This window comes from Physeter macrocephalus, chromosome 7, assembly GCF_002837175.3.
Source record: "Physeter macrocephalus isolate SW-GA chromosome 7, ASM283717v5, whole genome shotgun sequence".
NCBI classification, from domain to species: domain Eukaryota; kingdom Metazoa; phylum Chordata; class Mammalia; order Artiodactyla; family Physeteridae; genus Physeter; species Physeter macrocephalus.
Genome location: NC_041220.1, coordinates 113,965,626 through 113,985,982, shown reverse-complemented (window position 1 = coordinate 113,985,982; position 20,357 = coordinate 113,965,626). Strand labels below are relative to the sequence as shown.

Sequence of the window (20,357 nt, the reverse complement as noted above, 5' to 3'; positions counted from 1 at the left end):
ACAAGAATTGTTATATTTCAAAAATACAAATGATCTACACTTTTCTGGGATAGAAATCATAACTTCATTCATATTTCAGCAGCTCTGGCTGCCAGGAATTTCCATGGTTTACTCCCTTTCCATTTTTCTACCTTTAGCGGAATTTAATTTTGTTTTCATGATTGCCGTCTTGTAAAAGTCATTCCCTTTTTAGCTGTTGCCGGTTCAAAGTAGACAAAATTTACAGTTCTAGTGAGTAAAAGTCCTTTATTGGGCCATCCAACCCCTATGACTATATCTGTCTTTTCCAGCTATATTTCAATTACTTTTATGTGGATTGAAATCCAATATTTTCCTGAATCTCATTTATTGTTCCTCTAAATTCCTGTACTTTTAATTTGGTTTTTATCATTTAATTGAAATAGATAATAGTGCATGGAAAAAGAGCTAAAGCCTTAGTTGTTTGGATAGAAATAGAATTCAGGAGATCAAAATTATTATAGGCCCACATTAAAGGCTTGATACAAATAGGTTGCTACTAAGTTCTGTATTTGAAGTCATTTGAATAGGAGCTAATTTGAAGTTTGCCACTGAAATTTATAAATACTTTGGTATTAATAAATTAATACCATTAATTTACTATTAATTAGTAAATTAATAACACTTTAACAACACTCTAAAAGAAACTCTCCAACTACTAACAACACTAATAATAAAGACATTGTTAGCACCTTTGAAATTTATGTAATTAGAGCTAATTAAGTAAAACTAATTAGAAAGATCATTTCAAGTATTCTTATTTATTTATTAAAGTGGACATTATAAAAGATCTGACTCCAACATACTAGACCAGACCAGAAGGACAGGAGTCCTAAAAGAAGCCTCATATGAGGCTGTGACTCACTATTCACTTAATTGTGACCAGTAATTTTACCATATTTCCTTCCCATTGACCTCAACCTTGTTTTAGCAACAGGCTTTTACCTTCAAATAGTTAATAACCAGCCACTGATACTGATACCTGGACAACATATATGCCCACTGAATATTAGATCGTTAACTTGGTGTAGTTAGTTGGAAGCAGCAAAATGCCAGTGTAAAATACTCTCTGATTCAAATAATTCATTAATTTATATTGCTGCCTATCCTGTAGTTAATACCAGAGAGTTTTGTTTTGCTTTACTCTAAAGACAAAAAAAAAATAACTTAAATCATGCCCAGCTTTAATTTTAAAAGTTAATAATCAAAGAAACCTTTCTTTCAATTGTAATGTTTTGACTTTAAAAAGAATCATGGCTCCCCAATTTTGAAATACTATCTGTGCTTAGTAAGGTAGCTCACGTTTTCCTACATATTTAACCCATGTTTGCAGTGAAAGGGTCCAACTTAGAAATAAGAGTGGGATTTTACTCAGAGCAGAAGAAAACACCTGCCATTAAACCCGAGAGCACAAGTGGGGCCTGGGGTGTCCGAAGCAGCCGCCACAGCTGTGGATGGAGGTTGACCTCTGCTTCGGTTCTGCATTGAGCTGGCAGGTGCCAGGACGCCATTCTGTCTACTCAAAAATACCCCCTTTTGAAGCAGCAGTATTTATTACTCAATTGTAAATGCAAATTTTCATGTGTTCATGAAGTAAGCATCCTTGCTTATGGCAAGCTGTCTAAAGAGCTCTAGAGGACACATGTGGCTTTAGCATTAGTAATTGGACTTTGGGGAAAAGACTCATCTCTCTTCCCCACTGTAAAATAATTTCATAAAAGTTTTGATCTCAAACATGCCATATCACCTAACAAAGTCCCTTTGGGGGACTGGTACAATGAGAGCCTTGGCCTCTGAAATCTCACAAGCAAAAGCAAACTAAACTTTAAAGAGGAGAAGCTTTTGATGGGCGTGGGGGAGAGGGGCTGGGGACAAGTCCACAGTAATTGTAAGTGACCTTACAGTAGCTGGATTTTCTAGGCGTCATTTTTCTTAACACCAGTACAGGAGAAGTGTTTGACTTTGGCAACGGGCTATTTAGCTTTTCTAGAACAGCCTGTTTAGCTTTTCTAAATCAGCATGTCACACCATATCCTCTACCAGTGCTTAGAACATTGCCAAACTCTTTGTAGGCATTCACCAAATGTATATAAAGATCTAATTAGAGTTAAACAACATGCTACTTAATTAAATCAAGACCAGAATCTCCACTGCATTTCTTCACTTGATGGTAGGTGTCCTCTCATTCTTTTCTTTGGGTTGACTCTGCCCCACCGAAAATAAAATCCTACTTGTAGAGCATTAGTGAGCATTTTGTGTGTGTCAAGAATGACCAATAAATTTCTTAAACTTAATTTTACAGAGTTACACAGACAGACTGTACTCATGACTCACTGCTTGATTCGCTGAAAACATTAAGAAAAATAATTCTCTTAGCTCCCCTTTTTAATGGCAAAATTATTTGGGGGGTTAAGAAAGAACAGGATTTATTTAGTTGATTCCATTATCTTGGCCCCCTCTCCCTCTCCCAGATGCTCTACAATTCCTCTTTCCTGCATTTTGAACTTAAGATGTTGAGGCCACTGTCCATGACACTATGAAAAAGGCAACTGGGGAAATTCCCTGGCGGTCCAGTGGTTAGAACTCCGTGCTTCCACAGCAGGGGGCATGTTCGATCCCTGGTTGGGGAAATAAGATCCTGCAAACTGTGCGGCTCAGCCAAAAGAAAAAAAAGAAAAGAAAGAGAGGGAAAAAAAGAAAAAGAAAAAGGCAATTGGGAGGCATTCAAGAGGGCACCTGTTGAAAGCAGGCACCAGATACATGGCCGTCAGTCTTCCTGAGAATCTAGTTCTAGAGCTGTGCCCTAACACTTAGCATCACGATCCACTGCATTTAAAGTCACACAGACTAGCTTAAAGTCCTGGCTAACTCACAAGGGGCGTAACCTTGACAATCTTTGAGTTTTATTTCTGGCATCTGTAAAAGAAATATCATAAAACTTCGCTCATTAGGTTGGGAGAAGATTAAATGCAGTAACAGGTGAAAGTTCTTTGTTGATGGTAAAATATACAAAATATAAGACATGATATTCCTGTTATTGTTAATGTCATGATAACCTCACAGCTGTTAGAATTGCTGCAACTGAGAATGGGAATTTGGTACAGCTCCTCTGCAACTGATGTTTAGCAGCAGGTATTTTGGTAGGTGGAATATTCTTACATTCCCACCTGAAGTGAGATAGCGTCCCCACTGGGACCTCAGAAGGGGTACTTTGTTAGGACCTTGGCTTTACTCCTGTCTAGACTTGTCCTTGTCTCCCAACCTTGCTAAAAAGGAAGGTGAGAGAGTGAAGGTAACTCTGAAATGCTCCACTTCCGCAGGTGGGCTGAGCCCTGAGACATGACTTCATCTTTAAGAGCTAGGAAAAAAAAATACTGATGCCTCTAGAATTCATGTTTCCTGCTAGTATTTTTGTTCAAAAGTAAAGAAAATCTCAGTGTGGCTTAAGAATAGACGGCTGTCCAACAAAATAGAAATTTCCTAAAAGACCCACATATATATGGTCATCTGATTTATGACAAAGGTAACACTGTACTGTGATGGGGAAAAGAGGCATTTTCAATAAATGGTATTGGGTTAATTTGATATCCACACGGGGAAAAAAAACATCTTGACTTTAACCTCACGTCATTCACAAAATCAGTTCTCCATGAATTCAGATCTAGATATGAAAGATAAAATAATAAAGCTTTTAGCTTTTAGAACAAACATAGAAGAACCTCTTTATGACCTTGAAGGAGGCAAAGATTTCTTAAGTGGAACAATAAAAGAGATAATCATAAAGAGAAAAAATGTTAAATTGAGTTGAAGAACTTCTATTCATCAAAAACATCTTTAAGAGAATGTAAACACAATATGCAGCGTGGGAGAATATGTTTGCAATAAATATATCCTTTTCTGACAAAAGACTCATATTCAGAGTGTGTAAAGAACTCCTATCTGTCTATCTATCTATCTATCTATCTGTCAATACAATGTATAATATGTAAAGAACTCTAGCAAATAATAGGAGAACTCAATAGAAAATGATGTGAACAGATACTTTATGGGATAGGATGCAAAATGGCCAATACATTTATTAAAAGGAGTTCAACTTAATTACTGGAGAAGTACAGATTAAAACAGTGTGTGAAACTACTACACCTCCCACAAGAATGTCTAAAATGAAAAAGATGGAAAATACCAAGTATTGGTGATGATATAGAGGAACTGAAAATTCTCATACATTGCTAATGGAAGTATAATTGTTAACCACATTGAAAAACTATTTGGCAATATCTACTAACTAATAATCCAAACGTATGTATTGTCTAGAATGTAACAATTCCACTCCTAGATATACACCCAACAGAAATGTATTCAATTTTTCACCGAAAGACATATACTAGGATGTTTATTGCAGCACTATTTGTGATAACCAAGACCCCAAAACTCCTGGAAACAAATGGGCATTAACAGTAGGATAAATAAATAAATAATTGTTTATTCACACAGTGGAATATTATAAATCAGTAAAAACAAACAATCTACAACTACACACAAAATTTTGCATGAATTTCACACATACTAAGCAAAAGAGGCTAAACACATAATGGATGATTCCATTTATATAAGTACATTTATATAAAGTACAAAAGCAGGTAAACTAATCTATTCTGCCAGAGGTCAGAATAGTGATTACTATTGGTGGCAAGCAGTAACAAGGAACATCACAACAGGGGCTTCTGGGTTCCTTTAGCTGGGTTCTACTTTCATCAGGTGCGTTTAGTTTGTGAAAATTTACTCAGCATATTATATACTTATGATATGTATACTTTCCTGTTTATGTATATAATACCATTTTCACGTTCCAACCATATTACAAGTATAGTTTAGAACCTAAAATTCCTTGAGAAACCTCACTGACAGGTACAACTCTGTGCCCTTTGCATGAATCTTGTGACTAACCCTAGCCTATCTATTTAAGCTACAATATATTTTGAAATTTATTTAAAATATGTTTTTTTTCTCTTTATTTCAGGGCCCTCCTGGTCCAAAAGGTGATAAGGTAAGAAAATGTGTAGCAGGAACAAATTAAATTAGTGGAAATCCATACTGGCGTGACTTATACTATGTTACATTTAGATCTTTTTAATGAGCATCTACAGACTTTGTTCTAAAACTATCTTCTCATTTTCCTACTCTACAGGGAGAACAGGGCGATCAGGGGCCTCGGGTAAGTTATACTCTTCCAATCCTGGGCAGAAAATTATTAATAGTTTTCAGCTCCAAACTCATTGAATTAAAGTAGCCCCGGCTTCATAACTGCCTTTGTGTCATGTGGTTTAGTAATGGCTGACAAAAATACCATACCACTTATAACTGAAATAGCCTTAATTGTAAGTAATGTTTGTATCTTGTTGCATTATCTTAACTTGATACCTGTAAATAGGACACTCTACAATAATGATTCCTACTGATTAAGGGCCAGAATCACTACTAAAAGTCAGCAACCATCACCCTTCCATTGACTATTGGGTCCTTCAGATTTGTATGCGTTGTTTTGTAATATAGAGGCCATGTGGATTCCTATTGAATTTGGCCTTTTTCTGCAGTTAAACTTTATGTGCTATTGCATAAATATGTTGTATTATAGATGAAAATATTAATGCATTTTATATTTTTATTCATCATAAGTTTGAAAATACTTATTTGAATTTCTTATTCTTTATAGATTTTAAGTAGATAAAAGGTGTAATATAATTTAACATTCCAGGGAGGAGGGGCATTCTTTTATTCTTCTCAAATGTGGCTCTTTTAACCATTATAACACAATGGTGAATGCTTTGTTGTTACCTTGGTAGTGCCAAGTCCTCTGCTTCACATCTGTGCCTTATTACCCAAATGTTCAGACATGCTGTTCCAATGATGTAGTGGCTCCGTGCAGACATACCTCTCAATTTTCTCGTGTCACTATGCACAAAAGCGAGTATTTGGTTGAAGAGAGTCATTTCTTACAGTGGAAAAGCACATTTAAAACTTTCAGGTTGAAAACAGACACTGTGTAGGTTTTTTGTAAAATGCAGTCTGTGAAGTTAATTATTGAATTCATTTACACCGCAGTAGAGGTTTTATTGCAAAAGATGTAGTCAATGCAAGCTTGAAAAGTTTGTAGTCTTATCCCTCCTGTTTATTAAACTAGATGAAAATTATGCTATGATTTACTTCCCTTTCTATTCTTCTGACATTTCTTCATATAGAGATAATGACTATGTCTCAGCATAGTCACCATGGCAGCTATTCTATCTGATGACGAGTTCAAAGTTTATCTTAATGGTCAAGGAGATTAAACATCATGATATCTGTCATGGATGTGAATGGAATAAAATTCTCATAACCCTAAATGATTAGAATGTAGCCACTTGCTCCGTACGTGGTGATTATTTCACATGGCATGTCTCCATGTATTGAGTATTATTTCTTTCTACATGCAATATCAAAATCACTCAACTTGCCCTTTCCAGGTAAGAGGGAAACTGTTTCTATTCTGAGAAATCTTCTTTTGGCAAAGGAAGTGAAAGGGTGGTTCACAGCTTAGCTGTCATCAGTGCGCACACAGTCCTTGGTTTCAAAAAGGTGTGTTGGCTTTCATCGTTCCAAAAAGTGATGATTGATTATAAAGCTAGGCCAAATTTTCAGGAGGAAACCCGAAACCATGTGAAATTCACCTGGTTTCATGTTGCATTACAAACTCAGACTTGGACCAGGTTCCTTGCAAGTGTGGCCAAAGTTCATGAACTACTTTGACGAACCCAGACTGCCTTTCATCCAGATTTCAGCCAGTTTTCACACTGACTGGGGCCAAGTTTCACACGATTCCGGGGCCACTTAGCATTTTAGCTGGAAAGTGGCAAAATTGATCCCATTTTCATTTGGATTTTGGTTTGTATTGAAGGAATTTGGATTGAAGTCATAATGTAGGATGAATCTTTATGGATAAAAATTTAAATGTCCTGGGAGGCATACATGAATGGGATCATGAGAACTTACCGAATTGCCTGTCTTTTCTCAGATTCCTAATTTAGAAACAAGGCAGGTCACATTCAGTGCTCTTAGAATTTTAAGATAAGTAGTGTCAGCTACCTGTTAGGAAATTCACATATCAAGAGGGCAAAATGAAGATTTTACATTGCCAGAAAAATCAAAAGTTAGTTAGAACTGGAAAAGTCTTCAATTTTAATGAAAATTAACTTTACCCACATCCTCTTTGGGCACACTGTTCCAGCTGATGCTGACAGAGGCTCTCTTTTTTAAAATGTAGATCTTGGTATTTGAATACCATTTCCATTTTCATCCTATCATAGATTTTTGAAATCCACTTTTTACTAACTTGTTCCAAGTAATTTATTTCTTTCCATAATTAACTTAACAATAAGATCTTACATCATTTTAGTTCTTTGTTAACTGACTTTCTACCGGGATCTATGCTGTTTTCTTGAACATGAGGTCCTTTTTTTCTCGTTTCTTTTTTGTTTTGTTTTTGGCTCGCCAAGTGCCAGACAGGAATATATTAAGCCATATTATGTGAATCAAAGCAGGAAAAATTTGAAGATAAAATGCAAATTAAGAAGGTGAAACTATCTTGAAACACTTGGACATATATTTATCAATATATATTGAGCGTCTACCATGTTCAAGGTACCCTACTTAATACTATAGAGACTATAAATGGGTCCACTTGCCTCTCTCTTCTACTATCAGCAAATTCAACCTATTCTCATCTCATGTTCTTGATCACTGCAGTAGTCTTCCAAATAATCTTGCTTCCATTCTTACTGTGTACAATCCATTGCCTAAACAGCAACCAGAGACCATTGTATGCTGTAAATTAGATTATGTTGCTCCCTGTTTTAAACCTTAAAATGAAATCCAAATCACTTTGCTTGGCCTCCAAGATCTGGCCCTTGCTTACCTCTATAACCTCATCTCGAACTAGTCTTCGCCTCCACCCACTATGCTCCAGCCACTCTGTCATCCACGTGTTCTTTAAACACAACACACTCCCGACTTGATGACTTTCTATTTGCTCTTTTCTGGTCTTGTGATTGGGTTCTTCTTATCATTGAGATTTTTCTCTCAAATACCTCTTTGGGGAGAACTTCCCTAACTACCCAATCTAAATCTGAGATTATCCTATTTTGTTTATTTATTTAGTTGCTCCTTATCTGTAAAACATGCCTCTCCTTAAAACAAAAACTCCATGAGAGCAAGGACTTCTGTCTGTCTTGTTCATATCTCCATCACCAGAACAGTAAGGACTTAATGAATATTTGTGGAATGTTAGAATAAAATATTATCTCATCATTCCTGCCTTCAAGCAGCTGATAATCTCATGGGTGCCTGAATAAGAAAACTACGTGGTTTTATGTTATATTCCTTAAATAGCCATACTAAGAGATGTTAGATAATTGAACATTCTTCCACTTTAAAAAATAACTGCAGAAAAGGTGACACTTGAGCTAGGACTTGATACACGGGTAATCTTTAAAAGCTTAGATGAAGAACAAGACATTAAACATTCCAGGAAGAAGAAATAGTTCATACAATATTATACAAGCAGGAAATGATAGGATTCATTTAAGGAAAAATAATATTCCATTTGCCAAGGGAATAGGTTAAATATGGAAAGATTGTATCATATGAGGCTGAAATTTTTTTATTGAAATTACATCATGGAGCATTTTGAATGTCTAGTGTGGTGGGCAATAAGGAACCACTGAAGAGTTTTGAGTATATCATTTGCTGTATATTACCACTAGACTATTTAGTGTAATTACCAATTTTTTGTTTTTCTTTTCCTGAATCCCAGAGAAGAGAGGAGGCTGGGATTCTGTTGGGGTTTTTTGGGGGGTTTTTTTTTGGCTCCATCTGTGCGGCATGTGGGATCTTAGTTCCCTGACCATGGATCGAACCTGTGTCCCCTGCATTGGGAGTGCAGAGTCTTAACCACTGGACTACCAAGGAAGCCCACCAGATGTTCTTTATGAAAATGTATAAGGTAATAGTGTCCAGGATGGAAAGAAATTGGAAGAGACTGAAAGCATGGAGACCAAGTAGACCAGGAAACTATGTCAGTCATCTGGACAAGGTCATAAAAGTCTGGGCTATGAGAATAATGTCCAGTCCTCAGTGGAGAGATAAGCAGAGGGGATGGGCTGGCTCAGTCTGGAACATCAGGTATCACTGGAGGTACAGGGCCACACTGAGCAGAAAGTTCAGTATCAGAATGAGAAGCTCAGCAGTGGAGAGGGGCTAAGTTGGTGAGCCAAAGCCAAAATTCCAAAGGGGTCACCAGAATATTGGAGAAAGCTGTATGTCTGCAATGGGATTCAAAAGGAAAGTTGCATCATGTCATCAATAGGGTTTGCCACAAGCACCAAGCAAAAACCTGGGCGGACAAAGAGGGAAAACCAGGGTTGATACTAGTAGAGGAGAAATGGACAAAAGTGAAGTCTTGAAGCAGAAGGTGAGAGATGAATTTGATTTACGTTGTGTTTACATCCAAAATCTGTGACCATGGCTGAAGTTGTGATCATGTTAAATTTTTTAAGAAAGAAGAAGAGAAGCAGTCAGGGAGTCAAATTAAAAGGTACTGAGGTGAAAATTTAATACAAGTCTTATAGCTAATTGGGTGTAAGAGCTGAAGTTGACAAAGAAGGTAAAGCTAGAGGTGAGGTTTCTGGCTTGACTCCTCGATAACGTTGGCCAGAAGAGAGTCAGTAGGATAAATGATAAGTTGAATCCTAGTTATGCTGAATTTGCGATCTTGACGAATTATTCCATTGGAATAATGTAGCAAGCAGTTGGAAATATGAGACTAGAATTCTGAGGTGGTGTTGCAGCTGGAGGTAACAGCTACGTAGCTGAACACCCCCAGAGCAAGAATTGAGACCCCAGGGAGCAAAGTGGAGGGTGAAAGAGTGAACATAGAGCCACTTTAGAAATATCCACACTGGGGCTTCCCTGGTGGTGCAGTGGTTGAGAATCCGCCTGCCGATGCGGGGGACACGGGTTCGAGCCCTGGTCCGGGAAGATCCCACATGCTGCAGAGCAACTAAGCCCGTGCACCACAACTACTGAGCCTGCACTCTAGAGCCCACGAGCCACAACTACTGAGCCCGCGAGGCACAGCTACTGAAGCCCGTGCGCCAAAAGCCCGTGCTCCACACCAAGAGAAGCCACTGCAATGGGAAGCACGCGCACCGCAACGAAGAGTAGCCCCCGCTTGGGGCAGCTAGAGAAAGCCTTTGTGCAGCAACGAAGACCCAGCGCAGCCAAAAATAAATAAATTAAATAAATTAGTTTTTAAAAAAATCTTAAAAAAAAGAAAAAAAGGAAATATCCACCCTGAGGGAGTGGGCTGAAAAGGAGCATCGGAAAAAGAGAGTGAACATTCAAAAGAAAAACCAGGACATGCAATGTTTGAACAGTAGGCAGAACTACTTTATTTATTTATTCATTTATTTTTGGCTGCATTGGGTCTTCATTGCCTGCGGGCTTTCTCTAGTTGCGGTGAGCAGGGACTACTCTTCGTTGCGGTGCGCGGGCTTCTGATTGCGGTGGCTTCTCTTGTTGCACAGCACGGGCTCTAGGAGCATGGGCTTCAGTAGTTGTGGCATGCAGGCTCAGTAGTTGTGGCGCACGGGCTTAGCTGCTCTGCAGCATGTGGGATCCTCTGGGACCAGGGCTTGAACCCGTGTCCCCTGCACTGGCAGGCGGATTCCCAACCACTGCACCACCAGGGAAGTACCCTAGAACTACTTAAAAAAAAAAAAAAGTGAGGGTGGCCCACAAAACATTCTTAATTCAAAGAAAGCCACAGGGATGAAATCTATAAAACTTTTGGACTTGGTGTTCTGGAATCTTGGGATTGTAAGAGGGTGCATTTTGTTCAGTAGTGAGAGGGAGAGTCAGATTGCAAGAAGTTAAAAGTAAATGGTAGGAAAGTTGACTATCTTTGAATACTGTTGATGGCGTATGATTGAATGCAGAAGAAACGGCTAACGTTTTTGGCATGAGCTTTCCATCAGGGTACATTGAACCAATTTCAAGCCTACAATTTTAGGTATAATACAGTAACCATCGATATCCTTTGGTTTTCTTCTACAAGACACTGAGGGTTAGATTTCCACGGATGGATGCATCCTGACATTAGAATTGCACTTCCCCCCTTGATTCTTGGGGAGACGTCATTACAGATTTGCTCTTAATCTTCAGTTCATTTCTGCAGGCAAACATTGCACCTCAGCAGTTAGGCCTCTCGGCTATATGGTTAGGAGGGTGCTTTTTCTGTGCTGTCAGCTACCATGTCCATGCTCAGTTTTCTTCATTTCATCCTCCTAGGTTTGTATTACAGAGTTTTGAGGCTAAGCCTTTATTCTGTATTCAAGCAGAGACTGAAGACCCGCCGTAAGGGAGTTGTAGGGGGATTCCTAGACTGAACGAAAGTTGGACTGAGAAATGATACCTCATGAAATAATTACAATTGCTCATTACTTAGAGTCGTACAGCTCGCAGAACACCTTTCCAGGCAAGATACACACATCATCTCTAAGCCTTCCTACAGTTCAGCAAAATAGATTATCAGGGAAGAAAATATAGGAAAAGTGAACACAATAGAGTGAGATGATTATATCCACATGGGCTGGAGTCAGGCTGGATAAGGATCAATTCTAACTGCCACTGTCTCCATGGTTATGAGAAGGATTAAATTAAATAATGTATGAAAAATCTATAATAAGCCCTCAACAGATCATAGTTGATTATTCTCCTCAAGTTTCACATGAAGAATCTGGGTAAAGTAAATTGCCCAGTTCACATGATTTGTTAAGTGGTAGAAATGGGATTCAAACCCAGCTCTCTCAGCCTCTGGTTCGTGCTCCTGCCACTGGGTCACGCTGCTTCCCTATCAATAAAGTAGTTGGTATAGTCATGAACCTCAATGGGGAACAATCGAGTTTACCAAAATATCCATGGCTCAATTTATAACATCAATAATAATGATAAATAATTTTTATTGAGTTCTTAAAATATGCCAACCACTCTGTGAAGATATGTATTATTTCAGCAACTCTATAAAATAGTTACTTTTATTATTTCCATTTAATAGATGAGGAAACCGAGATTCAGGAAGTTTAAATATTTCATCGAAGAAAACAGAGCCAGCCAGTGGCAGAGCCAGGATGTAAGCCTCAGTACTCACAAATTACACTTTCCATGTATCCTCAAAAGTAACTCAAAGGTGATTTAGTAGCACAAATTTTAATATGACCTTTTTTTTTTTTTTTTCTGGTGAGGATTGAGCTCACACAGATTAAGTGACTTGATCTAGTTCTTTCACACACATCTACCAAAAGACAGTGCTGGGACTCAAACACAAATGTCAAGTTCTGCCCTCTTTCCACAATGCCAAGCTGCCTCCAAATGGTTGCTAGGACTCTTTTCAACTTTAAGAGTTCATGCCTTTGTGAATCAGCTTGAAAATGTTAGGGAGCACAAATGAAAACAGGTGCATCTTTTTCCTTTGCAAGCATGACAGTCGCAGTCTTTACAATTCATGCACTGCCAGCCTTCCAAAAACCAAAGGAATGGACGAATGCCACTTAGCAACAGCTTAGAATCTCTCCTCATGGAGCATAGGGAGGCAGGGCAATGCTGACCCTTGTCCAAGGCACGTCAGGATACCCAGTAAGCTTGCTGTGATACAATTTCACTTCTCAGCTCAAGGGCACCAATTTGAAAATTGTATAATAGCAAGATCCTGGTGTATTTGCTCTTAGTGCCCTTTTTCTTCAGGATAACCAAATGAATGAAGTCTGTTTTCCTCAATTCATAATGCTGTGCTTACATGTTCTACAAGGTATTTTGTTGATTCTGCTTTTATTCTGAGCTTCTCTTTGCAAAAGAGATTGAGTTATATTTCTTGATCAGTAGCCAAACCTGAATGTCAAGTGTAAAAGACTCAGGACTCTCCAGGATTTTCCCATTGTCGTCTGCACACCCTAGTACTATCCCTCTCTCCTTCATTATTAAAGAGGGCTGGTTGCCCAGTTCATTAGGGCCTCTGCCCTCATCATGAACCACAGCCCTGGGCTTTGATGTTAATGACTCAGATTTCTTTTCTCTCTCTTAGTGACTTAAAAACATAGCCTTAAACATAAGCAAAGCTATTTTGATGTTTAATACTGTCTTTTTAAATTAAGGTATTATGTTGTTATGAAATTGTGGTAAATTAGTTAGTCAAACTTAGGCAATAAAATGAACAAGCATCATGAAGTTATCTTTTGACTATAAATTAATCTTCTAATCAGGTGGTTACCATCACCTTGCCAAATAACACAGAGGCCTGATAAATAAAAGATTTAGTGGTTATTGGTCTCAGTATCATCAGCCAACAGCTGGTTTTAAATGATCCTGAGCTCTCACAGTTTCAATAAGCCACCCAGGAGCTCTGTTTAACTATTTTCTTAAAATTCTTTTCTCTTCCCAGTGTATTCAAGTAAATTTTCATAACAGCTGGGACTATGCAAAACTGATAGCATCTTAAAAACATCTTCAGCAAGACAGATTAAGTTCCAGAAAAGGAAAGCATTTAGAAGTTTATTTTATTATCTTAACCTTTGTTGACTTGAATGATTAAACAGATTCTTTGGCTCTGCTAAAGCATTTAGGCCTGGATATTAATTTGATGTTCTTATTTACTTAACCCTTGCCTTTCTCTTTAGCCCTAATGAATATACTACTCATTTGGTACTGAATGTATTGCCTGTGAAAAGGGAATGGATATAACACAATGGAAAGAAATAAATTGTGAGAAAATGATTTTAATGATTTCCAGATTTGGGAGAAGTTGGCATGGAAACAGCAAGCTCGTTAAAATTTGCAAACGTTCTTGTTATATTTTATAATCAGAGTTCTCTTTTAAGTGTTCTGTCATACTTCAAACCACTAAGAGCCCAGGAGCGTTTGTAAATTTGTCCTAATATAGGTTAATTTAAGCGATAAATTATTTTTGCAAACAACTGTTGGTATGTAGACAATATTTCCCTTGGAATTCAGTGTTGCAAATTATATCTCAGTTATTGATTGTATAGCTGAGCCCATTAAGGAAAAAAAATAGATATTATGAAAAGTTGAGGAAGTGACTTTACCTATTTTACATCACTTTAAATCTTAAAATTTTTCTCTAATGTAAAGTCTTATACAAAGAAATCTATATATATAGTAATCCAGTGGGATAAGTTTTTATACAGACTTTTGGAAGTTAAAGCGAGTATTTCACAAAACCCTTATAATTACACACACACACACACACACACACACACACGCACGCACACTAGTTGAAAGCCTGAGGTTTGAGCCCTTAACTGAAAATTCTATCAATGACCATAGATGTATTACAATAAAACCAAAATCCATTCCTAAGTATCTCCTCTGACAAGGAATTCTGGAGAATGATGCCAGCCAGTTTAAATAGCTGTTGGATTTCCTTTTAGTTGCTTTTAGCGCAGTGACCTTCATATTAAAATAGCTACTCATTATATTTCATGAAGTAAAGATTTCATTTGTCCACACTTGTACTCATTGCTCATATCAAATGCAATATTCTTCTTTCTACTTATTTTACTTTTTTTTCATGGTTTATGTATCTGGACACATACCTTACAGTCTTTTCAGGCTAATGTGCACCATTTCACATTTTTCTTGAAAATGAGTGGAATGAAAGATTTTAAATGAAAAATATATGTATGTATATTTAATATTATTACATTTATATTTCTTTTGTTTGAATTTTGCAAGTGCTGCTTTCTGTGAAATGTTTTCTAAATAATTCAAGGAATTCCTTGATAAAAAATGATCTTTTCTGAACCTCAAAACTATACAGATGATTTTATTCTCTTTGTCTTATATTTAAGCAAGATAGTTTTCACATGAATTCAAACATAAGAGTATTAGGTTTATTAATCCATATACTATGGAGTTATGATTTGCATTAATGCCTGCAACTGAAGCATATAATAAAATGTGGAGGGGAAAAACAGATTTGTGGTTGGTGACTTTCAATATTATATAAGAAAGAGAAAGTAAGCCTTTAGGTAAATATATTAAAATCTGTATTTGAAATGGACAAAAAACCCCCAACATACTATAGTTGGTAATATCTATAAATAAAGAGCATATTGCAAATAGGAAATACAGCAATTTATAAGCAATTTACACCAGCAAAATCCAACACAATTACCACCATTCCTTTTCTATGACTCCCAAATGCAGAATTATAATTGCAACAAAATGTTAGAGGTGGATTAACTAAATAGAAATCAAGAAAGTATGAAACAGCAGATTTTTAATGGTGCATCAGGATTCGCAGAAGGAACTAGAATGCAAGACTGTATTTTTGATTCATCCCTTCAGAATGGGTGGAATAATGGCTTATGCATTGACAGATCATGTTCAGGGAGGACAGTTCCTGTAGGTCTGAATGAGATGGGTCTCTGGAAAGTCATTTAGTGCCAGACAGCAGCATCCTTTCATAAGCATACATGCACTAATGTGTCCAGCAGCTCCTTGTAGCAGACACAGCCTGTAAATCACAAGTGGCAAACAGGACTGGCTTTGTAGGAAAAAGATGTCAGTTGCAAGGTCCTACTTCACATACAATTCTAAAGCTTTGGAGGGAGTCAGGAAGCTTTGATTTTCATTGCTTGGAAGTCAGTTACATTTTGTTTGAAAAGTGTTGGTATTCAGAGGAAACTTTACTGACCACTATTATTTTTATTAGCGCAAGTGAACTTTTGAATGTTTTACACACTAATAATAATAATAATAATAATGACAACAATGAAACACTATTGTTTTTATATTCCACATACCAAAGGAACTTCTGGGCCTTCTTATCATACTTTATTACCTTGTAAGTTTAGCATGAATCTGTTCATAAAGAAGCCTAAGTGCCAGGTAAGGTGGCATCCAAATCCTCCAGTGTAGCATTAGAATACCAAAGAACTAGGAACATCTGCCTCTCTTTCCAGGACAGGAACTATCGTTAGCTCCAGACCTAAAGGAATTCATTAGAATTAAGAATTAAGATAGGGAAATGGTGGTGAGTAAACAAGAGAAATTGGCATGGCAGAGTGTCACTGCTTTTCTGGCTTGAAGCCTGTGTGATGTGATGTGAAACAGAAAGAACTAACTATAACCCTAGGAAGTACAAGGGGACAACAGGTGGTAATTCCTGCCTCATTCACCATGTCTTCAAAAGGACATGTCAGCCTGAACATTCCAAGTTTATTGGCAGGTGAGGAAAAAAGCTATAGGAGACACCACCAGATTTTTAATTAAGAATAATTCGATTGTTTTTAAAAATAGCTTTATTCCTTGGGCCTTTCATCAGCTTATTTTTAGAAGCTGACTTAATCTAGTTATCTAGATGATTAAAATTGTAGCCCAACTTTGAAATATCGCTCCCAGCTCTTGACCCCATCATGACTTAGAAGAGGCCATCACCATGTGAGATTTCTGGGATTGCTGAAGAGAGATTCTTCCACTGGAGAAGTAGGAAGTATGGAATGAAGGATGTGACTGAGAAGGCTGTGCCCAAACACAGAACACACCAGAGACTCTTCTAAAACACACCTAGTTCTAAGTTACATATGCTGTGTTATTTTGTCTTTTTCAAGGTGTACAACTTGTTTCTCATATCAAACACTTGCTTTTTGCACCAGCAGTGGTTTAAGATATTATAGTGCATATCATTCTGTATGTGGGTGTTAGTACATGTATCATTCTCATTAACAGGAATTATTCTATCTGTAGAGATAGATATATACACATATGTGTGTGTGGATATTTACTTACAATTGCACTGCCTATACTGTCTTAATGAAACAGAGTTCTCCATAAGCATAGATTATTATTCATGTATACAAGATCTAAACACATACAAATGTGAACCAACCTACTCTTGTTTATACTCTGATTCCAATTAAGAAAAGTAAGGTAAATGTTCAAAGCAGTTTGTTAACTTTTTTTGGATAAAATTGATACATCTTCCTTAACTGTCTTTTTAAAAAGTATTCTTGTGTTCAGTATGGCAATTCAGAATTGTCTAAAGAATTGTCTAAAGTTAATATAAATTAACTTTTAATAATTTCAAGCTTAATTTTTCTTTGTGCATGTCCTAGCCTGCAAGGAGCACCATTCTCAATGTTCCTTTGCAAAGTTAGATGGAAAGATCTCAGTGATAGTCCTTGCCTATGACATCAGTTTGGCTCTGACTTCACAGTAGAGTCTACTGACTGAGCTTTTTCGTGATCATCTTTGAGGAACAAATACTTGCCTTGACTTTAATATTAGAGAAAAGTTTGAGAACTAATTCAGAACTCAGTTGCTGTTTCTTAGCTACCTTATTTCTTTATATTTCTTAATGGTTGAGGAAGTCAGATGTTTCTAGAATGCCAGCACCAGAATTTTCTTTTAGATTATAAACTTTTTCATATGGAAGGGACTCTTAACATGTTCCTTGAATTTAGTATAAGTTATAGCAGCACCTTGTAATTTTCCAGCCTTGATTCCTCCTTACTTTTAATTTATTTTTATCCTACTGAACTGTTCTTTGGGAAGTTAAACATTTGAAAGATTGTAAATCGTTAATACAGTTTTATCAGATGCTTTGAAAATCGGAAACTATTTTGTCTTCATTAGCATGGCTGATGATTAACATGGCATATGATACATCATGTGGGAAAAAGCCCCTAGCTACAATTTAACCATTTTTATTAATTTTTAAACATTTCTTTAATATTATGCCTTGTTGTTTAAAGAATTTACTATCTATATGACAATAATTTTGATAATGAAAACAATAGTAAGGAATTTTTTAAATTTAATTTTTATTTTATATTGAAGTATAGTTGATTTACAATGTTGTGTTGGTTTCAAGTGTACAGCAAAGTGATTCAGTTATACATATACATATCTCCACTCTTTTTCAGATTATTTTCCCATATAGGCCATTACAGAGTATTGAATATAGTTCCCTGTGCTACACAGTGAGTCCTTGTGGGGGTTTTTTCTCAATATTTTTTAAAAAATTGGGGTGTACAGCTAAGTGAAGCAGAGTTCCCTGTGCTATGCAGCAGGTTCTCATTATTTATCTATTTTATACATATTAGTGTATATATGTTTGTCCCAATCTCCCAGTTCATCCCACCCTCTTCTCCCCCCTTGTTGTCCATACGTTTGTTCTCTACATCGGTGTCTCTATTTCTGCCTTGCAAACCGGTTCATCTGTACCATTCTTTACATTTTATATAATTAACAATATAGTTACCATTTTGCAATGTTGTTTATTCTGTTCTTTGTTCCTTCTTTTCTCTTTCCCTGTCTTTTTGATTGTATATTTTTCAATTATCCAGTTTATTCCCACGGTTCGATTATTAGTTTATTTCTTTGCTCTTTTCCTCATAGTTGATCTAAGGTTTAGAAGATATATTATTTACTTCTCACAATAAATATTACTTTCAAATACTAGTATAGCCTTACATATACATATCTCCACTCTTTTTCAGATTATTTTCCCATTAGGCCATTACAGAGTATGGAATATAGTTCCCTGTGCTATACAAGGAGTCCTTGTTGTTTTTTTTTTCTCAATTTTTTTTTAATTGGGGTAGAGTTGTTTTACAATGCTGTGTTAGTTTCTACTGTACAGCTAAGTGAAGCAGAGTTCCCTGTGCTATGCAGCAGGTTCTCATTATTTATCTATTTTATACATATTAGTGTATATATGTTTGTCCCAATCTCCCAATTCATCCTACCCCACTTCTCCCCCCTTGTTGTCCATACGTTTGTTCTCTACATCGGTGTCTCTATTTCTGCCTTGCAAACCGGTTCATCTGTACCATTTTTCTAGATTCCACAAATATGCATTAATATACAATATTTGTTTTTCTCTTTCTGACTTAATAGTAAGGAATATTTTACCTTTTCTATTATGTTATTTTTTTCTCTGCCAAGTAGATAACTGCTATGTTAAAATTAAGAACTTCACCCTTTACACACACCACTTTTATTTTTTGGCATAGATAAACATAAATTACTTCTACTTTGACAAAGTAAGTTTCTAAAGAATCATCAGTGTTAGGAAATTCTAGAGTATAACATTATAAAGCCATTCTTTTAAAGGCTTTTTTGTTGCCTTTTTTGCTCAGTACAAAATTTGCTCAGCCTTACAACCTTTCGTTTAGTAGTCATTCACAATTATTCAATAATATTGTAAAAGGAAATGAATTTTGAGGAGTAACAGGAAGAAGGGAATATTTGGAGATGTATTAGACATTTTGTATTTGTTCAGAAAATTAATATAGAGATTTACAACTTCATCTTTCATTTTACACTTTTAGGCAGAAAAGTCAAACAAAATAGAAATAGAAAAAGCTTTCTATGTCACCAGTACAACGTTGAATGTTAATGCTGTAACTCTATACCGGTCTTTGGTATTACTTCCACTTTGGAGCCCTGTAGTTCTAATAAAATGTGTCAGAGAAGAATGCAAGGTTTGAGTCACAGTATCTACCCGGAATTTTATATAGTAACTGTTATAATCATTCAAGATTTTCAGAATGTGTCAAATGAAATGGCATGTGCCGATTGAGAAACTGTCACAATTTATATGGGATTTCCTTTTAGGGTGGAGAGTAACATCCTTGGTTGCAGTGGGGGAAAGGAATGCAATGTCTTTATTTTTCCTTATTTTTGAAACGTGATATACTATTTTGTACAATCTTCCCTCTATGTTTTATTTTGAATCAATAATTCTCATGAGGGCTTCCCTGGTGGCGCAGTGGTTGGGAGTCCGCCTGCCGATGCAAGGGGCACGGGTTCGTGACCCGGTCCGGGAGGATCCCGCGTGCCGCGGAGCGGCTGGGCCCGTGAGCCATGGCCGCTGAGCCTGCGCGTCCGGAGCCTGTGCTCCGCAATGGGGGAGGCCACAGCAGTGAGAGGCCCGCGTACCGCAAAAAAAAATAAAATAAAAAAAAAATAATAATTCTCATGAGGCAGATTAGAGGCTACAAGCTGGTAGCCTGTGGACAGATTCCAATAGTAGACGCATTTTATTTGGCTTACCCAAATTACTTGCTAATATTTTAATATTGGGCAATTTCATACAAAATCTTGTTTTAAACTTCCTCTTGAAAAATTAGAAGATCTGACACCATTGGGTACATATTCTTTTATAATTTCAGTTGACTGAAGCTGGATGGAATCTCTCTGCTTAAGATGCATTCACACTCAGCCCA

At 36.7% G+C, this 20,357-nt stretch overlaps 1 protein-coding gene across 1 annotated transcript in view; it reads left to right on the top strand.

The window, feature by feature from the left end:
• COL25A1 (collagen type XXV alpha 1 chain) overlaps nt 1–20,357 on the top strand; it is a 476,840-nt gene that overhangs the window by 316,140 nt on the left and 140,343 nt on the right. The window contains exons 6-7 of the mRNA XM_055086170.1: nt 5,039–5,065; nt 5,207–5,233. Of these exons, the coding sequence (XP_054942145.1) occupies nt 5,039–5,065; nt 5,207–5,233 (54 nt within the window). The remainder of the gene's footprint in view (nt 1–5,038; nt 5,066–5,206; nt 5,234–20,357) is intronic.